At 40.5% G+C, this 22,370-nt stretch overlaps 1 protein-coding gene across 11 annotated transcripts in view; it reads left to right on the forward strand.

Moving 5' to 3' along the window:
- Positions 1-22,370, forward strand: part of LOC129699036 (R3H domain-containing protein 1-like) — a 194,664-nt gene that overhangs the window by 131,161 nt on the left and 41,133 nt on the right. For all 11 annotated transcript variants that reach the window (XM_055638628.1, XM_055638631.1, XM_055638635.1 and 8 more), the window contains 3 exons: positions 2,471-2,625; positions 5,035-5,186; positions 11,773-11,873. In XM_055638628.1, the coding sequence (XP_055494603.1) occupies positions 2,471-2,625; positions 5,035-5,186; positions 11,773-11,873 (408 nt within the window). The remainder of the gene's footprint in view (positions 1-2,470; positions 2,626-5,034; positions 5,187-11,772; positions 11,874-22,370) is intronic.

Here is a 22,370-nt window from a genome sequence, read left to right on the forward strand (position 1 = left end):
ACCTTCGATTTTTCAGCATCTGCAGTTCCTTCTTGAACATCTTTTAAAATTTGCCTGTTTTATTTTCTCCAATTTGAAATGTACTTTAAATGCTATTTTCAATGTTCTGGTTTTCATTACCTTGCATGTGTATATACTTTTTAAACAAATTATTTACATTTATTGTTTATCATCTTAAACCTAAGCACTCCAATTATTGAATATCCCTGCAGAATATACCTGGAGCCTCATAATGATCCACTCCTGCTCCTATCTTCGGTCATTATCCTATTATCTTTCCGAGACAACATAAGCAGAGTTGAGTTCAGCCTCTATGCGTACTCTTGCAATACACACCAATAATGAGAATTGTACCAGTGGAGTACGTCATCTCTAATCCTGCCCAAATTTAATACTTTTACTAGGCTGAACTAGACTGTTTGAAATGAAACGGTTGTCATTAAGCGAGAAAGGATGCAAAAAAATGAGACTGGAAGGCTTGAAATATAAGGTGAGAATGGATAGGCAATGTCTTTTTTCCCTGGAGTATAGGAGGATCAGGTTGACTTAAAGAGGTATATAAAATCATGAGCGACATAGATAAGGTGAATGGTCATATTCCATTTTTCCCCAGAGTAGCAGAGTCTAAAACCAGAGGGCATAGATTTAAAGTGAGGGAATAAAGATTTCAAAGGGACCTGAGGGGCAACTTTTCCAGAAACACATGGTGTTGTGTATATGGAACAAACTGCCAGAGGAAGAGGTAGAGTGTGGGGGGGATGCAATCACAATATGTAAACAATATTTAAATGTGTACGAGGATAGGAATGTTTTTAGGGATATAGGTCAAATGCAGACAATTGGAACTGGCACAGATTGGCATGTTGGTCTGCATGGAGAAATTGGACCGAAGGGCCTGTTCACAAGTTTTATCACAATATGACGTTATGAAACGTTGTTGTCCTGTTCTACCCCATTGTGTGTCTGGTCCCATATCTTATGATGCTTTCCGCTCATACTCACTTATGAACCTCTTCTCCTCCATTTCAGGTTTTTTTTTAACTCCACGACAGCCTATTCTGCACATTTCTTCTCTCCCATCACTCCTGTTGACCTCACTATTTAAAATCTTATCCTCGTGTTTAGGTTATCTTTTCAGATGATTTTACTTTCTATCCATATGGCTCGATGACAATTTCAAAACATAGGCTTATTCATTCCACGTAACTACACTCATTTGTTAATGTCTTATTTGATATTTGGGGTACTCCAAATATTTTAGAAGGAAAAAAAACAATAAAAAGATTTTAAAAGAATATTTTTGTTATTGCTGCAAATTTTGCTGTGTGATGCCAGCGCATGAGTATTCAAAAAATGGTGCTATTTTAATTGCAAGTGCAACCTACGTTGTCTGGTCTTTCAAGATGAATATGGAGCATGATATTTTGACTTCTTTGTTACATTAAGTACATTTAAGATGGCAACACAATTTCTGGACAATACCAGTAACTAAAATCATATGAGCAATTACATGAGACCAGTAGATATACTCTGTGTCCCTTGCTTCACAATTATAGTTGGTCCTACCCAATAGTTTGTTATATCTTGAATATTTATATCATCTATATGTTGAATTTATTTTCAGTGATGAAGAGACTGGTAAAATTTAACTTTAGATATAAATTATGAATTTAGTCAGCTTTCTCATTGGTGTTTAATAGATGTATATGAATGTTTGGCAAACTCAAACAATTGTTGTAATCCTGTTGGTCATATTCTCCACTGAATGTTTTCGCACATTAGTTTGTTGAAAATGTTTAGGCATCTGTATTAAATGTAGAATTGATGCAGTAGAATTTGTCATTAATCAGGTTATGTACCAAAATTAGAGTTTAACATGTTTATCTGCTTTCCCATTTATTTGCCTTAAATGCCTTAAATGCCAGGAAAACTTCAATGAACGTTATTGTTTTTGCTAAAAGCACAATGATATTAGGCAAAGGTAGATAAAAATGCTGGAGAAACTCAACAAAGGAATAGGTGACGTTTTGGGTCAAGACCCTTCTTCAGAAGAAGGGTCTCGACCCGAAATGTCACCTATTCCGTCACTCCATATATGCTGCCTCACCCGCTGAGTTTCTCCAGTATTTTTTTACCTACCTTTGATTTTTCCAACATCTGCAGTTCCTTTTTAAACAAATGATATTAGGCATGTTATTTTCTCAAACTAAAGATAACTTACTTTGAACATTTTGTACTTTCTAAGAGCTTTTAGATAAAACTGAGGAATTTGAAAATGTATCTAGAGCTGTCATTATTTTGTTAAACTTGTATACTTTAAGATGTGAACTTACGGTCCTTTTTTTTTTAATAGTGCCATTTTATCCATGGTAATGATCTGAGATACTGCAAATCCTGCATATCTTTTGCCAGTTATATTCACCGGGCATTAAGGAGAAATATAAATTAATCTCAAATTATTTTATTGCAGGTTTTCAAACTGTGATGTCAAGTCAGCAGCAAAGCTACCAAGGATTGGTTGGTGTTCAGGCTCAAAATCAAAATGTTATGAGTGGCCAACATAGTGGTATGAGCAATCAGATGCAAGGCATGATGGTTCAGTTTCCTTCGGTGCAATCCTATCAGGTGTGTTGAGCTTTAATTGTAATGTCACTTTTGGAAAAGAAACAAAATTTGAAGCTCAGAGTCAAGACTGTTTATTGTCATAAGTACAAACAGCAGAACAATGAAATTCTTACTTGCTGCAGCTTTACAAACCATTAACACAAGAACATACAATAAGTAGGCATGAATCTATAATGTAATAAATTAATAATCAGTAATATCAGCCCACTTAGTGCAAAACTGAAATGCATAGTGCAGCCAAAACAAAGTGTATAGTTGATCATAGTTGTTGGGGTAGAATTAGGTTTCATGTTGTGCAGTGTTCAAGAACCTCATAGTTGCTGAGAAGAAGCTGTTCAAGAACCTGAATGTCATAGAAACATAGATACATAGAAATTAGGTGCAAGAGTAGGCCATTCGGCCCTTCGAGCCTGCACCGCCATTCAATATGATCATGGCTGATCATCCAACTCAGTATCCCGTACCTGCCTTTTCTCCATACCCCCTAATCCCCTTAGCCACAAGGGCCACATCTAACTCCCTCTTAAATATAGCCAATGTACTGGCCTCAACTACCCTCTGTGGCAGAGAGTTCCAGAGATTCACCATCTCTCTGTGTGAAAAAAGTTCTTCTCATCTCGGTTTTAAAGGATTTCCCCCTTATCCTTAAGCTGTGACCCCTTGTCCTGGACTTCCCTAACATCGGGAACAATCTTCCTGCATCTAGCCTGTCCAACCCCTTAAGAATTTTGTAAGTTTCTATAAGATCCCCTCTCAATCTCCTAAATTCTAGAGAGTATAAACCAAGTCTATCCAGTCTTTCTTCATAAGACAGTCCTGACATCCCAGGAATCAGTCTGGTGAACCGTCTCTGCACTCCCTCTATGGCAATAATGTCCTTCCTCAGATTTGGAGACCAAAACTGTACGCAATACTCCAGGTGTGGTCTCACAAAAGACCCTGTACAACTGCAGTAGAACCTCCCTGCTCCTATACTCAAATCCTTTTGCAATGAAATGTCGAGCTTTTCTGATTCCTGTAGCATCTCCCAATGGTAGTAGCGGGATGAGAGCAAGGCAAAGGTAGTGTGGGTAATTGATATCAGCTCCTTTTTTGAAGCAGTGGCTCCTGTAGATTCCATGATGGGGAGGTCAGTACCCATGATGGATTGGGCAATGTCTACCACTTTCTTTAACCTACTTAATTCCTGGGCATTTAAGTTACCAAACGTGATACAACAAGTCAGAAGTTTGATAGAATATTCTGTGACATTCCGAATCTTCTCAAGCTTCTACGATAGTAGAGAGGTTGATGAGCTTTCGTTGTTGTTTCATCAATGTAATGTATCTAGGACAGATTTTCAGAGATTCGCACGCCCATCAACTTAAATTTGTTCACTCTCTTGTAAGTCATAGAACATTACAGCACATGAACAAGTCCTCCGGCGCAAAACATCCATGCCAAAAGTGATGCCATTAAACTAATATCCTCTGCCTGCAGGTGATCAATATCCCTCCAATCCCTGCATATCCGTGTGCCTATCCAGGTCCCTTAAATGCCCCAATTGAATCCACCTCCAACCAACATCCCTGGCAGCACTGGCATCCCCGTTTCCCTCCAATCCCTGCATATCCGTGTGCCTATCCAGAAGTCCCTTAAATGCCCCAATTGAATCCACCTCCACCAACATCCCTGGCAGCACATTGCAGGGGGGACTTGCTCCACCCATCTCCTTTAAAGTTTGACCACACACCGTAAAGCTATGTGCACTCATCTCTGAAAATTCCATACTGGGAAAAAGGTTCTCGCTGTCAACCCTCTCGATGCCTCATATACCTTTATCAGATCTCCCCTTGACCTCCACCGGAAAAATTATCCAATTTTGTCCAATCTCTCCTTGCAGCTAATAATCCAGGCAGTTTTCTGGTAAACTTCTTTTGCACCCTCTACAAAGGCTCCATATCATTTTAATGAAGCAACCAGAGCTGTACACAATACTGCAAATGTAGCCGAACCAAAGTTCTATAAAGCTTCAACATGACTTCCTGACTCTTATACAAAATGCCCAGCATAACTATAAGCCTTGACTACCACTCAGTCAAGTTGTATCATCACTTGTAAGAGGTCGTTGATATTGAATCTCAAGAAGAGGTTATTATTGTGTTTTTGATGGTCGTAACCTAATAACTTGCGTGTCATTTTGGTCACGTATCACTTCATTACTTTAATAAAGGGACACTTGCCAACCGTTTTAAAAACATGAACATTCTTTAAAGTGTAATAACAAATCATTCAACAATATAGTTTTAATCTGTGTTGCTTTTCAGAGTGTAACATTCTGTTGATACTAGGTTTTTGCTTTTCGGAGTGTAACATTTTTGATGTTATGTTTTGGAAGCTGCAAGTTACTCTTTTCTGCTTAAAATTCAGATTTCATTGACTGCAGGCTCACAAGGAATGAGTCAGCAGCCCTATCAACAGACAATTTTAATCCCAAATCAATCAAGTCAAGGGTCTTTACCTTCTGCAGGAATGCCTGTCTATTACAGTGTTATCCCACCAAGTCACCAAAATAATATGAGGTCAGTATCTTAAGAAAAGTCTAAATCTTTTTTTTACGCATTTTGGGAAACATTATTTATAATTTTACTTGCACATGACTACATCTTGTCTTTTTATTGTGCCATTTTCTGTGCCTAATAAAGTATTTTCATACCTCTATTTCCTGCACTTCCACATGCCTAACCAGAAGCCTCTTAAACACCACTATTGTATCTACCTCCACCACTACACCTGGCAGAACGTCCCAGACCTCCATCACTGTGTAGAAAAAATTTGCCCCGTACAACTCCTTTAAACTTTCCCCCTCTCATTTTATAGATATGTCCGCTAGTGTTGACCACTTCCATCTCATTTTTTTATAGACTTCTATCAAGTCTTCCATCAACCTCTAACATTGAAATATAGAAACATAGAAAATAGGTGCAAGAGGAGGCCAATCGGCCTTTCGAGCCATCATCGCCATTCATTGTGATCATGCCTGATCGTCGCCTATCAATAACCCGTGCCTGCCTTCTCCCCATATCCCTTGACTCCACTAGCCCCTAGAGCTCTATCTAACTCTCTCTTAAATCCATCCAATGACTTGGCCTCCACTGCCCTCTGTGGCAGGGAATTCCATAAATCCACAACTGTCTGGGTGAAAAAGGTTTTTCTCACCTCAGTCTTAAATGACCTCCCCTTAATTCTAAGAATGTGGCCCCTGGTTCTGGACGCGCCCAACATTGGGAACATTTTTCCTGCATCTAGCTTGTCCAGTCTTTTTATAATTTTATATGTTTCCATAAGATCCCCCCTCATCCTTCTATACTCCAGTGAATACAAGCCTAATCTTTTCAATCTTTCCTCATATGACAGTCCCGCCATCCCAGGGATCAATCTCGTGAACATACGCTGCACTGCCTCAATCACAAGGATGTCCTTCCTCAAATTAGGAGACCAAAACTGTAGACAATACTCCAGTGGGGTCTCACCAGAGCCCTATACAACTGCAGAAGAACCTCTTTACTCCCATACTGAAATCCTCTTGTTATGGCCAACATTCCATTAGCTTTCTTCACTGCCTGCTGTACCTGTAAGCCAACTTTCAGTGTACAAGGAAGCCCAGGTCTCGCTGCACCTCCCCCTTACCTAACCTAACCCCATTGAGATAATAATATTCCCCCTTGTTTTTGCCGCCAAACTGGATAACCTCACATTTATCTATATTATACTGCATCTGCCACGCATCTGCCCACTCGCTCAACCTGTCCAGGTCACCCTGCAACCTCCTAACATCCTCTTCATAGTTCACACTGCCACCCAGCTTTGTGTCATCCGCAAACTTGCTAGTGTTGCTCCTAATTCCCTCTTCCAAATCATTAATATATATGGTAAACAGTTGCGGCCCCAACACAGAGCCTTGCGGCACTCCACTTGCCACTGCCTGCCATTCTGAAAAGGACCTGTTCACTCCTACTCTTTGCTTCCGGACTGCCAACCAATTTTCTATCCAAGTCAACACCCTACCTCCAATACCATGTGCTCTAATTTTAGTCACCAGTCTCCTGTGCGGGACCTTATCAAAGGCTTTCTGAAAGTCTAGATACACTACATCCACTGACACCCCTTCATCCATTTTACTTGTCACATCCTCAAAAATTCCAGCAGATTAGTCAAGCATGATTTCCCTTTGATAAATCCATGTTGACTTGGACTAATCCTTTTACTGCTATCCAAATGCCCCATTATTACCTCTTTAATAATTGACTCCAGCATCTTTCCCACCACCGAAGTCAGGCTAACTGGTCTGTAATTCCCCGTTTTCTCTCTTGTTTCTTTCTTGAAAAGTGGGATAACATTAGCTATCCTCCAATCCACAGGAACTGATCCTGAATCTATTGAACATTGGAAAATGATCACCAATGCGTCCACTATTTCTAGAGCCACCTCTCTGAGGTCCCTGGGATGCAGACTATCAGGCCCAGGGGATTATCATCCTTCAGTCCCATTAGCTTACCCAATACTATTTCTCGCCTAATGAAAATTTCTTTCGGGTTCTCTACCCCCTTAGATCCTCTGTCCTCCAGTACATATGGGAGATTGTTTGTGTCTTCCTTAGAGAAGACAGATCTGAAGTACCTATTCAACTCTTTTGCCATTTCCTTGTTGCCCAATAATAATTTCAAAAGTGTCTGCCTTCAAGGTTCCCACATTTGACTTTGCTACTCTTTCTCCGTTAACATATCTAAAGAATCTTTTACTGTCCTTCTTTATATTCCTGGCCAGCTTCCCTTCTTATAGAAACTTACAAATTCTTAAGGGTTGGATAGGCTTTCAGCCCGTATTGCAAGGGGTCCAGCTTTTGTTTCCTTTTTTCTGAATCTTGTCCTAGGGTGAAAGGCTTTAAATGATCCAATCCGCATGGCTTGCAACTGGCTACTCTTTGACCCCTCTGTGTTATACACCTCTTTTAGTTTTTATTCTATCCACCTATGACTTGGAGTACTTGCGTACATGATACAACGGTTTGGTCTACAAAATCTGACGAAGGTCCACATTATTGCCATAGAGGGCTCATTGTAGACTGCAGAGTCCAGGTTCATCCACATTAATGGGACGGAGGTGGAACTGTTTCTAGCTTCAGGTTCCTGGGATGTCCGATGACTGTCTTATGACCCACAATACCTCTACTCTGATCAAGAAGGGTCATCAGCGTCTCTCTAGGAATTTAGGAGTCTTGAGAGGGGACTTCTTATAGAGCAACTTACATCACAGTTGGTATGGGGTTGGACAGGCTGCAGAGAAAATGCCCAGGAACATTGCTCCCCTCCATTGGGGAAGTCCAAAGCAAGCGCTGTCTGCGTGGACAGCATCGGGGGACTGCTCTCACCCCAGCATTAAGGACCCTCCTACCATCCGGGAGGGCTAAATCTCCTTTGCCGAACCGAGATGAGGAAGAGCTTTTTTTCACACTCAACAAGAGAGTGACTGTGAATCTCTGGAACTATTCTTTTTTTATTCAAATCGTTTGAGAGTAGGAGATGCTAAATGAGGCCAGTTCATTACACTGCTGACAATTAAAATTGAATCTGAATCTGAATATTTAAGAGGGAGTTAGATGTGGCCCTTGTGGCTAAGGGGATCAGAGGGTATGGAGAGAAGGCAGGTACGGGATACTGAGTTGGATGATCAGCCATGATCATATTGAATGGCGGTGCAGGCTCGAAGGGCCGATTGGCCTACTCCTGCACCTAATTTCTATGTTTCCATCCCTAACTTCTCTTGTCAGCCACGGTTGCCTCCTACTCCCCTTAGAATCTTTTTTCTTTTTGGAATGAAATGATCCTGCGTCTTTCGGATTATGCCCAGAAATTCCTGCCATTGCTGTTCCACCGTCATTCCTGCTAGGATCCCTTTCCAGTCTACCTTGGCCAGCTCCCCTCTCATGCCTTCATAGTCCCCTTTGTTCAACTGCATCACTTAACCTTCTCCTCAGATTGCAGATTGAAACTAATCATATTATGATCACTACCTCCAAGTGGTTCCTTTACCTCGAGTTCTCTTATCATATCTGGTTCATTGGACAACACTTAAATCCAGAATTGCCTTTTCTCTGGTCGGCTCCATTACAAGCTGCTCTAAGAATCCATCTCGGAGGCATTCTACAAACTCTCTTTCTTGGGGTCCTGAACCAACCTGATTTTCCCAGTCTACCTGCATATTGAAATCCCCCATCACCAAGTGGCATTACCTTTATTACATGCCAGTTTTAGCTCCTGCTGCAACTTATACCCTACATCCGGGCTACTATTTGGGGGTCTGTAGATAACACCAATTAGTGTCTTCTTGCCTTTACAATTCCTCAACTCAATCCACAGTGACTCTACCTCGTCAGTACCTATGTCTTTCCTCACAAGGGACTGAATTCCATCCCTCACCAGCAGAGCTACCCCCCTCCTCTGCCCACCTGCCTGTCCTTTCTATAGGATGTATAACCCTGAATATTAAGTTCCCAGGCCCAATCCTCCTACAGCCATGTCTCAGTGTCATATCTACCAACCTCTAACTGAGCCTCAAGCTCATCTACTTTACTTCTTATACTTTGTGCATTCATATACAATACTTTTAATTCCTTACGCATCTCACCTTTCACATCGATCCCTATTACACTTGGCCATACTCTCCTATCCCTTTGTGAGCCTTTCCGGTTAATTCTGGGGTCATTAACTATCCCTTTACTCTCTTTCCCTTTAACTCCATCCTCGACTATCCCATTTGACACCCCACCCCACTTATTCAGTTTAAAACCACCCGTGTAGCAGTGACAAACCTGCCTGCCAGAATGCTGGTCCCCCACCTGTTAAGATGCAATCGGTCCCTTTAAAGATCCCCCTTACTCCAAAACACATCCCAGTGATCTAAGAATCTAAATCCCTGCCCCCTGCACCAGTTACTTAGCCACACATTCCAGAGAAAACAATCTGTCTAGCCAGCTCCTCCCTGTAGCTGAAACCCTCTAATCCAGGCAGCATTCCAGTAAATCTCCTCTGCATCATCTCCAAAATCTCTTGCTGGAGCAAAACACAAGTTACACCAGCACTTTGTGTTTTACTCAAGATTCCAGCAACTGCAGTTCTTTTTGTCTCCAGAAACCAGATTTTAATTTGTTAGCCATCTGGGATGGAACAACTCTTCCATCCCAGCAATTAATGTAATGAATATCTTCTGAGCTCCCCTTCTTCCCCCAAATCAAATTATTTATTTAAGGGCTCAATACTGCATACAGTTCACATAACTGATATTTCTGCTCAATATCCATATGCATTACAAAAATGGATGAAAGACGAAATAATGTAGCATTTAATTAATGACAAATTTGAAAATAGTTCCACGTCAAGATTCCACCTATTTTTCAAAATATTAGGATCTCAGACATATTTATGAGTTTCTGCTCAGTGTTACCAATGTCTTGGTGGGGGTGGAAGGAGACAAAACATTGGAAATATTCAGCACATCAGGTTGCATCTGTGGAAAGAGAAGCAGAGTTAACATTTCAGGTCGAATAACCTTTTGTCAGAACATTGATTGTTGCCCTGCTTACTAACAATTTTAACTCTCCTTCCCATTCCCAGACTGACCTTTCTATCCTCGCTCCCATCTATTGCCAGAGTGAGGCCACATGCAAACTGGAAGAATAGCACCTCACTCCGCTTCTGTGAGTCAGTGCAGATATGCTGTACATGGCTTCTTCCATCTCATGAGGAAAAAATTATATATATATGAAATCTGTTATACCCTTACTAATGCCTCCATCTTAAGAAAGATATCGGGAGAGCAAAAAAAGGGTGTGAAATAGCCTTGGCATATTAAAATAAAGAGAATCCTAAACATGAGGATTGCTAGGGATAGAATGGGTCCCCTTAGGAACCAAAAGGAAATCTATATGTGGAGCCAGGGGATTTGAGTGGAATTCTAAATTAATATTTCTTGCAGGTATTCACCAAATAGTAAGACGTGGAAGCTGGAGAGTTTGTGGAGGGATACGCTAAAAGAGTTGAATGTCATGTAGCTGTATACTTGGAGTATTGTGCAATTCTGATTGCCACACTACAGGCATGATGTGGTAATTAGAAGGAATGCTGAAGAGATTCCAGCCTGGAATGGATGGAGTTACTTATGAGGAGAGATTGGATAGGCTGTATTTGTTCCAAATGGAAGATGGTTCTGATTTTATAGAGGTTTAAAAAATTATGAAGGGCACAATAGAGTAGATAATTGTTTTCTTAGGATGGGGAGGGGGGGGGGGGGGGGGGCATGTTTAAGGTAAATAAAGGAGAGGAATTTCAAAGGGATCTCCGGCCTAGTTGTTCCATACAGGGGATGGTGGTTATCTGGAACTAGCAGGTAGAGGAAGTGGTAGAGGCAGAGGCAGATATATTTAAGGCCTTTAAAAGGCTTTTGGGCAGGTACTTGGATAGGAAAGGAGTAGAGCGATATGGGCCAAATGCAGGCAAATGTGATTAGTGTCTTTTAAGCATCACAGTTAGCAAAGATGAGTTAAGGCAAAGATCTTGGTATATCTTTACTAACAAAATTTCTAAATTCATGATGCCATTTGAGTGTTTTCTTTATTCCTATGGGAATAAAATGTAGGTTTATTGGTTTATTTAGACATAGAGATATCAAATTAAGCAGTAATAGTGTTTGTAGCAACAGTTAGCCCTGTTGTCTCTCAGGTCCAGGGATCCAGATTAAATTGTGATCTTGTCTGTATGGAGATTACAAGTTTTCCATGTGACTTTGCAATTTTTTGTGAGGTGCTCCAGTTTTCTACCACATCTCAAGATGTAGGTTGATTGACTGAGATAAATTATCTGATGATACAGTTATGCTGCAAAAGAATCAAAAGGGAATTGATGGAGAATGGGTAGCAAATGCTGTTAAATAAGGCGAAATAGGACTGATGGGATTGTTCTGCTGGGAGCCAACGTAGTCCCAATGGTCTCAATGAATCCCCATGGATTACAATAATTAAGTAAAGTATGATATACTTTGGTAATAGCATAAAGAGGGTCAAGCTTATCTTGTCAGTTTTCTTACAAAGTAAGTTGTTATTTCTTTCCGCAGTTCATCGGCAGGTTATTTGCAGCCTCCAGGAGCAGACCAGATACAGTTCCCTCGCCCATCTTCCCCATGTAGTTCTCAGTTACAAAGCCAGCAGTGTGCAGGTAAGCAGATGATTTTTGTTTCTCAGATTAAGCTGTTTTGTTAAATTAAATTTAATGAAATGAAAGACCTACTTAAATATCCATTTATATAGCTTTAGACAAACAGCATGGAAACAGGCTCTTTGGCCCACCAAGTCCACATTGGCCATTGATCATCTGCTCACATTAGTTCTATGCTATCCCATGTTTTCATCTACTCCCTACACACAATAGGGGCAATTTGCAGAGACCAATTAACCTACAAACCCACACATCTTTGTGATGAAGAAGGAAACTGGAGCACCCGGCGGTAACTCACACAGTCACAGGGAGAACATGCAACCCACACAGACAGCACAAGGTCAGATCGAACCCGGGTCTCTGCCACTGTGAGTCACCAGTTATGCCACTATGTCACCATTAAAGATAGTTCAAAGATGATTGACCATCGTGAAACCATATCTCCTGTTAAAATTGGCAATTGAAATTTTGCAACCTAAAAACATAGCATTGATGGACAAAATTGACCTTATTTACAAAATATTTCAGAGTTCGCTTCTGTACATCTTTAGTCAAGATTAAATGTTCTTTACTGCATATTAACTTATACCTGCTTGCCACTCACAAAAAGTGAAATTACAATCTCAGATTTTCAAGTGCAGGTACAAATTTACCAATTGAAATATAGCTTTCTTGCATGAAACTAAATATTTATCTGTGCATTTGTCCAATGTACTTAACTTCCTCTTCCTCCCTTCATAAAACACCATACTTGATGTTAACTCCTTCTTTGGAATTCTATTGGAAATCATTTGAGATGTGACGCAATTAGCAAGTAAAATGTTCTTTCACATAGGACTTCATTACAACCTTATCACTAGTACTGTTGGTACTAGCCTTTGCTTATATTCCCACTGCAGAAATTTTGCAAAATGAGGCCAAATACTCTTCAGTGGTCTGAATGCTTGAATAGATTGCTGCCGAATATAATTAATTTAGAATGAATATTTTAGGGTTTTTCTAGAAGTGTTGTCTTGCAGGTGTGTAATCTGTATCTGAAAGGAGTTGCAAGCAAAATTAGTTGCCTGCTGCTTATTCTGTTGTGTTAAATTGAGTTATTGAGTTGAATTATTATTGATGTCAGAAGGTAGATCTTCCAAGTTATTTGTATTTTCTGCCTCTTGTATAAACCTGCAAAATTATATTTTGTTAGAGATTGAGAATTTATAGTACAAAATGTATAGGTCAATCATGCACTATTTCAATTAGCTGAGCTTGTTGAACTTGTATTCATCTATTTCCCTTGCAGTTTCCATTTGAATTTCCGGCTGTAATCTTTGATCCTCAATATGTCTTCCTTCTGACATCTCTAGTTAATTTGGAAATACTAAGACACTTTTTATACATATATCAAAGCTAACCAAAAAAATATTGCTTATTTCATATGAAGAAATCTCTCGAAGATTTGACTTCGTTTTTCCAATGAACCCTTAAAAACATTTTTTAAATCATTTTTACTGATGGGATTAAACAATATTCAAAGATATGTCCAGTTTTACTAACATTGTATGTTTCAAGATTGTAAACCGAAACAAGAACTTAAAAAATGATCTTCATGTTCATGTTCTTACAAAATTCTTAAGGGGTTGGACAGGCTAGATGCAGGAAGATTGTTCCCAATGTTGGGGAAGTCCAGGACAAGGGGTCACAGCTTAAGGATAAGGGGGAAATCCTTTAAGACCGAGATGAGAAAAACATTTTTCACACAGAGAGTGGTGAATCTCTGGAACTCTCTGCCACAGAGGGTAATTGAGGCCAGTTTGTTGGCTATATTTAAGAGGGAGTTAGATGTGGCCCTTGTGGCTAAAGGGATCAGGGGGTATGGCGAGAAGGCAGGTACGGGATACTGAGTTGGATGATCAGTCATGAATGGCGATGCAGGCTCGAAGGGCCGAATGGCCTACTCCTGCACCTATTTTCTATGTATCTATGTGGCATACATTAAGTAATTGTTTATCAGGTCATAAACCAATAGTACAGATAGGGCCAGCGTTTGACAATTTTAATGTTGATTCCCAATTTTTAATTCACAGGGACTTCTGGCTTTTAATAACGTTAGTTTCAAAGGCAAAATAAATATTTAATCCTATCATACCTACCTGGTTGTTTCCTCCACTGTATTCCTGGATATATTTCAAAATTCCTCAAAGATTGCAGTCAATCTTCAAGCATTTATTAAATTGTTTGCTGGCTTTATTTATTTTAAATGGTTGATATTTTGGGAAGCATATTAGTTCTGTACTCTAGATTCTAAAGCATAACATCATTGGTTATGAGATCATCATGCATTTATGATGTTGCTTTAAAAGTTAATTGGAATTACATTGGAGATGGTGTCAAAGGCCGCCTTTGGGTATTATGTTGTAAATAACCAAAGTGTTTCTACAAATGAGCTGATGATTTTATTTTACATTCAGCTAACATGGTGTGTCTTTTGCGTGAGGAACACCTTTCATTGAAGAATCAATTAAGATTCTGTTTTAAGTTAGATTAGGTCGTTTTATTGAGTCAAAATATATTTATTCTGTGGATAGACACAAAAAGCTGCAGTAACTCGGCGGGACAGGCAGCATCTCTCGGGAGAAGGAATGGGTGACGTTTCGGGTCGAGACTTCTTCAGACTGGTTAGGGATAAGGGAAACGAGATATAGATGATGATGTAGAGAGATATAGACGATGATGTAGAGAAATAAAAAACATGCAACAAATGTAACGAAGATAAAGGAAACAGGGTATTGAAGTGGCTACCTGAAGTGAGAAATATCAATACACCACTGGGCTATAATCTGCCCCAGCGAAATATGAATTGCTGTTCCTCCAATTTGCATTTAGCCTCACTCTGACAATGGAGGACACCTAGGACAGAAAGGTTTGTTAGGGAATGGGAAGGAGAATTAAAGTGTCTAGCAACTGGGAGATCCGGTAGGTTCAGGCGGTCTGCGCAAAGGTGGTCAGCGAAATGATCGCCCAGTCTGCGTTTGGTCTTGCCGATGTATAAGAGTCCACATCTTGAACAATGGATACAGTGGATGAGGTTGGAGGAGGTGCGAGTGAACCTCTGCCTAACCTGAAAGGACTGTCAGCGTTACTGGACAGAGTCGAGGAAGGAGGTATAGCGACAGGTGTTGCATCTTTTACGGTTGCACCAGAAGGGATGAATTAACCAGGGAGTTGAGGAGGGAACGGTCTCTGCGGAAGGTGGAAAGGGATGGAGATGGGAACATGTGGCGAGTGGTGGGATCCCGTTGGAAGTGGTGGAAATTTCTAAGGATTGTGTGTTGTATGCACTGGCTGATGGGGTGGAAGGTAAGGACTCGGGGAACTGTCTCTGTTGCGACGAAGGGGGGGGGAGAGGAAGGGCGGAGCGGCGGTGTACCGAGGAGACACGAGTGTGAGCCTCATCTATGATGGGAGAGGGGAACCCTCATTCGTTAGGGAATGAGGACACCTCGGAAGTCCTGGTATGGAACACCTCATCTTGGAAGCAGATGCGGCATAGACAGAGGAATTGGAAGTAGGGGATAGTCTTTGCAGGAAGTAGGGTGGGAAGGAGTGTAGTTGAGATTGTTGTGGGAGTCATTGGATTTGTAATAGATATCAGTCGATATTCTATTTCTTGTGATGGAGACTGTGGGATCAAGAAAGGGGATGGAGGTGTCGGAGATGGTCCAAGTAAATTTGAATTGAATTGAATCCTTTATTTGTCATTCAGACCTTTCGGTCTGAACGAAATGTCGTTGCCTGCAGCCATGCATGTAATAATAAACAACACACAATAAACACAAATTAACATCCACCACAGTGAGTTCACCAAGCACCTCCTCATTGTGCAAAAGTCTTAGGGTTACTGTCTCTTCCCTCCTCTTCTCCCTCTGCGCTGAGGCGATACCCCACCGGGCGATGGTAAGTCAGTCCCGCGGTTCAAGCTACGCGGCCCGGGGGTGGTCGAAGCTGCCGCCCTCCAGTCCAGCGGATGCAGCTGCTGCCACGGGAGCTCCGGAAAACAGGCATCAACCTGTGACCCGCGAGCTCCCGACTATGTCATCCACTGGCCCGCGGCCGAGCCCCGGATTCAGGTCACTGCCGCCAGAACGCCGCCTCAGCCACCGGAGCACCGTCTCCGCCCCGCACCGGGCCGCACCCACGGGAGCGTCTCAGCCCCGCACTGGGCCGCCCCCACGGGAGCGTCTCAGCCCCGCACCGGGCCGCCCACACGGGAGCGCCTTCCAGCTGGGAGCCAGTCCGCCCTCACGGGAGTGTCTCACCGCGCGCCGTCCGCCCTCACCAGAGCGCCGAGTCGTGCCACTGCCTGAACGCCGCCGCAGCTCGGAGACGGCCAGCCTCGCGTTGGTAAGTCCTGGGTGGCTCAACCTCCGGAGCCTCGAGGTCGGTCGCATGTTGGAGGCCGCCAGCTCCGCCATTAGGCCTCAGCTCAGACGGGGGATACGACAAAAAAGTCGCATTCCCCCGAAGGGAGAGACATAAAGCCCTGTTTTAGTGAAGGATGGAAATTGGTGGTGAAGTTGATGAAGTCCAAGAGTTCTGCATGGGTGCAGGAGGTAGCACCGATGCAGTCATCAATGTAACGGAGATAGAGTTTTGGGACAGGGCCAGTGTACGCCTAGAACAGGGATTGTTCAACGTACCCTACAAAGGGGCAGGCATAGCTGGGGCCCATGCGGGTGCCCATAGCTACGCCTTGGATTCTGTTGCAGACTGCAATCTTTCCAAGAGGGAGAGGCATTAAAACTGTTCTGTACTCACAAACCATCTTGTTTTGTTATTTTGGGTGCCTGTAATAAGACCCTTGTCCTCAAAGGCTCACCAGTAACACAATGATTTTAGTTAGTCAAGGGCTCAAGGGAATTATTTATATTCTGCATGAGCTTGTAGCTGCTGAGCTTATCTTGTGTTCACTACCTCCAGGACATTATGGAAAACAAACTTTCTTTCTGTTCAGTGAGCCATTCCCTTGAAGCCATGTAATCCCGAATGTTCAAGTGCAAAGAGTGCACACATCGATGAAATAAATACTTCTCTTGACTCCTCTCATTTCTTATGTTTATCATATCAGTGACTCCTGAACTTTAAAATTTATTGTTTTGATTTTGATGTTAGCAGTTTCCTCCGTGGATATTGCACATTCCTTTGATCATCAACCTTTCTTGAAAAGACCCTACTTTCATTCTTCACAAATTGATGAGCAGAAAAATATATAGCATAGAAACCATTGATGCTAACATTTATGCTCTACTTTATCCTTTTCTCAGCTTTCTTCAAATAAATGTATCGGTATAAATCATCTTCCCCCTCTCATGTGCACCTCATTTAGTGTCAGTCATAGAAACATAGAAAATAGGTGCAGGAGTAGACCTGAGGCTAAAATGAGCACATTTCACACATTTTAGCCTCACTTCACTGGTTGCCTATTCAGTTTAGGATCCATTTTTAAATTATTTTATTTGCTTTTAAATCCCTAAATGGTCTTGCCCGGCCCTACCTATCTGAGCTTCTACATCCTTATACACCCGCTCGCTCTCTCAGGTCATATAATCAGCTGCTCCTGAGTGGGCCTAAAACTAAGCGGAAGCTCAGAGGGGACCGTGCCCTTGCTGTGTCGGCACCCAAATTATGGAACGATCTGCCTCTCCACATTAAACAGGCCTCTTCTCTGTCTGTTTTTAAATCACTTCTAAAAACCCATTTCTTCTCCATGGCCTTTGATACACAGTAAGATGTCGACTTTATTTACTTGATTTAATTTCTTTTTTGATTGCTTTATTGCGTGGTTATTATTTTTACTCATGTTTTATGTCTTTTAATTTATTGTTGGATTTCATATGTAATTTTTGTGCTTTATGTGAGCTGTTATGTTATGTTCTGTTATGTTGTCTGTTTATGATGTCTTGTTTATTCTTCTGTACAGCACTTTGGTAAACCTTGGTTGTCTTAAAGTCCTTAACAAATGAAGTTGGATTGGATTGGATTGGATTGAGGCCCTTCGAGCCTGCACCGCCATTCAATATGATCATGGCTGGTCATCCAACTCAGTATCCTGTACCTGCCTTCTCCCCATACCCCCTGATCCCTTTAGCCACAAGGGCCACATCTAACCCTCTTAAATATAGCCAATGAACTGTGGCCTCAACTTCCTTCTGTGGCAGAGAATTCCACAGATTCACCACTCTCTGTGCAAAAAAAATGATTTTCTCATCTCGGTCCGAAAAGACTTCCCTCTTATCCTTAAACTGTGACCCCTTGTTCTGGACTTCCCCAACATCGGGAATAATCTTCCTGCATCTAGCCTGTCCAACCCCTTAAGAATTTTGTAAGTTTCTATAAAATCCCCCCTCAATCTTCTAAATTCTAGTGAGTACAAGCCGAGCCTATCCAGTCTTTCTTCATATCAAAGTCCTGCCATCCCAGGAATCAGTCTGGTAAACCTTCTCTGTACTCCCAGGACTCTCGCTTAACTTTTTTTCCCTGTTGCCAGCCAGGCAACCTCGACAGCTTTTTAGGTTGCCAAATGACAGTTTAGGTGGTCATTTAAGATGGCTTGCATGACACGTGCGATAATGTGCTCGGACGAAGTGCGTAGTCACCAGTCGGAATTATGGTCAATGAAACATTCACATATTATTTCTGCTTCAAATAAAGTCACAAACTAAACATATTCACCAATCAAGACATGATATATACCACAATGACATGCAGCAAAATTACAATACAGTATCTCATCTCTTTTTACACGTTGCAATGAATGCAATTTCTATTATTTATTTCCACTTCCAAACAAACATATGGTTATTTAGCATATGATCAACCTCGGTGAGACCAAGCGCAGGCTTGGCGATCGCTTCGCACAACACCTCCACTCAGTTCCCAATAACCAACCTGATCTCCAGGTGGCTCAGCACTTCAACTCCCCCTCCCATTCCGAATCCGACCTTTCTGTCCTGGGCTCCTCGATGGCCAGAGTGAGGCCCACCGCAAATTGGAGGAACAGCACCTCATATTTTGCTTGGGTAGTTACACCCCAGCGGTATGAACATTGGCTTCTCCAATATCAGGTAGTCCTTGCTTTCTCCCTCCTTCCCCTCCCATACCCAGCTCTCCCACAGCCTACTGTCTCCGCCTCTTCCTTTCTTTTTCCCGCCCCCCACCCCTCCCGACATCAGTCTGAAGTAGGGTCTGCCCGAAACGTCGCCTATTTCCTTCGCTCCATAGATGGTGCCTCACCTGCTGAGTTTCTCCAGCATTTTTGTTTACCCATTTTTGTGGGACGACAGATGGCACAATGGGCTAAGTGTTCGGCTGGCGACCGGAAGGTAGCCGGTTTGAATCCCGCTTGGAGTGCATACTGTCGTTGTGTCCTTGGGGCAAGACACTTCACCCACCTTTGCCTCTGTGTAAATGTAATGTAATTATGTGAAGCACTTTGGGGTCAATGCAAGTTGACTAAAAATGTGCTATATAAATAAGATTATTATTATTATTATTATTATTATTATTATTACCCATTCACACAAGTTATGTTATCCCACTTTCCTCACCCACCCTAGGGGCAATTTTTTTTTTTTTTAATTTATATTAGAAGTACAGTAAATTACAATAATACACATCACGTATACCTTATTACATTTTGTTGTACCACTTCGTTTTTCGCGCTTTAAAAAAGGTAGAAATAAAAGAAGTAAGGAAAGTGAGCAAGAATCGTGAAGGTGCAGGAAAGTGTTGGGAGAAGAAAGCCCCTTGGGGAAGAAATTAGAGAAGGAAGTAAAGAAAGGAAATAAGACCCTAGAAAGAAAAGAAAAAAAAGGAAAAACAATCGCTCTATTGTAACACAAAACTCCGCAAAAAAGGATATACCAACCGTGTTTTTTTTTAATTTATTTTATACCCCCCGTTACCAGATCCTGGTACCATTTATATTTTAAATTACTATTGCACCTTATGCTTGTAATAGTTCCGTAAATGCAGACCACGTCTTTTGGAAGTGGTCTGCTTTGCCTGCTAGGAGGAGTCTCATCTCTTCCAAGTGTAGTGTTTCGAACATGTTTGAAATCCACATTTTTATTGTTGGTATTGGAGCATTTTTCCAAAATTTGAGTATAAGCTTTTTTCCCATTATTAGCCCGTAATTAAGTAAGTTCTTTTGAAACACATTTAATTTGGGGTTACCTTCCGATATTCCAAAAATGATCCATTCTGCTTTTGGTACAAGTTTTATTTTAAATAATTTTGTGAAGATTTCAAATATTTAGTTCCAGAATTTTTGTATACAGAAAACAAAAGAGTGCGCTATGTTAGCTTCTTGTGACTGTCATTTATCACAAATGGGTGAGACATTGGGAAAAAATGTATTTATTTTAGTTTTTGAATAATATAGTCTATGTAATGTTTTATATTGAATTAGAGTATGTCGTACGTTGATCAAGCATTTATGCACATATAGTAAATGTTTATCCCAGCTCTCTTTTGAAATTTTTATAGCTAGTTCTTGTTCCCAGTCTCTTCTAATACCATCGGTTGTAGGTATTTCTATATTTAAAATAATGTTGTATAAGTATGATATTAGATTTGCCGATTCAGCCTTTGCCTTCATGGCTTCATCCAATAAGTCTGGGGGCATGTTATGATAGTCTTTTGTGTATTTTTTCAGATAGTCACGGATTTGAAGAAATTTAAAATATTGATTATTTTTCAAATTATATTTCAGTTGTAATTGTTGATATGATAATAATTTTCCTAATTCATACGTCTCCGAGCATTTTGATTCCCACTCTTTCCCATTGTGTAAATGATTTATCTATAATCGAGGGTTTAAACGACGGGTTATTGACTATTGGCATTAAAAGAGATAGATTTCTTAATTTTAGATTCTGTTATATTTGTTTCCAAGTTCTAATTGTGCTATGTATCATTGGATTTTTATTATAATTTTTGTTATTCAGATTCATTGATGAGAGGAGAGTCGCTCCTGTATTACACGGAGAGCAGTCCTCTCTCTCCATTACAATCCAGTCCACCTGCTGGGCAGAGATGTCCAGCAGGTGAATCATATTTTTAATATTTGCTGCCCAATTATAGTACATAAAGTTAGGGAGCGCTAGACCACCCATCTCTTTTGGTTTACTAAGGTGTGCTCTTTGTATTCTGTGGGATTTGTAATCCCATATAAAATTTGTAATGTCTGAGTCTAGTTTTTTGAAAAACCTTTTTGGAAGATATATTGGAATTGATTGAAATAAATATAGGATTTGTGGTAAAAAAGATCATTTTTATAGCATTTATTCGACCTATTAAAGACATCGGGAGCGTTTTCCAGAATTTGATTAGATTATTTAGTTTCTTAAGGGGCTATAATTGGCATTAAACATAGCGTGATCATTTCTAGTGATTTCAATTCCTAAATATTTAAATTTTTCTGTGGCTATTTTAAAGGGGAATTTCAAGAGATGTGTTGAATCTTTCGGTTTTATCGACATCATTTCACTTTTGTTCCAGTTTATTCTGTATCCTGAGAAAGATCCAAAGTCCTCAATTAGATTTAATATGTTTGGTATACTGATTTGGGGTTTTGTGATATACAGTAATATATCGTCTGCGTATAAGGATATTTTGTTATTTGAATATTTTGTATTATAACCGTAAATATCCAGGTATGTTCTAATTTTTTTCAGCTAAAGGTTCAATTACCAGAGCGAATAACAGCAGTGATAATGAACATCCTTGTCTATTGCCCCTTGTTAATTGGAATTTCATAGATAGTATATTATTAGTTAATATTCTAGCCGTGGGTTTGTTATATAATAATTTTATCCATGCGATGAAGTTCTCTTCCATTTTGAAATTTTTGCAATAGTTTAATCATATAATCGCATTCTACTTGATCAAACGCTTTTTCTGCGTCCAATGAAATGATAGATAACTCTTGTTCTTGAGGTTTGTGAGAGTGCATTATGTTAAACAGACGTCTCAGGTTATTAAATGAATGTCTCTTAGGTATAAATTCCGTTTGATCCTCATTTATTAATTTGCTAACATATTGACTTAGTCTTCTAGCTAGTGTTTTCGCTAATATTTTTTTGATCCGTATTCAACAAAGCAATAGCTCTATGTGAGCCTGGTTCTTCTATATCTTTATCTTTTTTAAGTATTAATGTGATTGTTGATTCTGCTAGTGTTTCAGGTAAGATTTGTTCTTTAAAAGCGTATGTATACATTTTCTGTAGACGTGGTGTAACTATGTCGTAAAAACATTTATAAAATTCATTACTGAATCCGTCTGGTCCTGGTGTTTTTCCATTCTTAAGTGTTTTTTTTGTGTCTATTTCCTTAGATGTAATTTGTGCTCCCAGTTCCTCTTGTTCCTTCAATTCTAGTTTTGGAAGGTTACAATTGTCCAAAAATTCTGAAACTTTATTATTGTCTAATAGCGTTTTCAATGTATATAAA

The sequence above is a fragment of the Leucoraja erinacea genome, chromosome 7, assembly GCF_028641065.1.
Source record: "Leucoraja erinacea ecotype New England chromosome 7, Leri_hhj_1, whole genome shotgun sequence".
Taxonomy (NCBI): Eukaryota; Metazoa; Chordata; class Chondrichthyes; order Rajiformes; family Rajidae; genus Leucoraja; species Leucoraja erinaceus.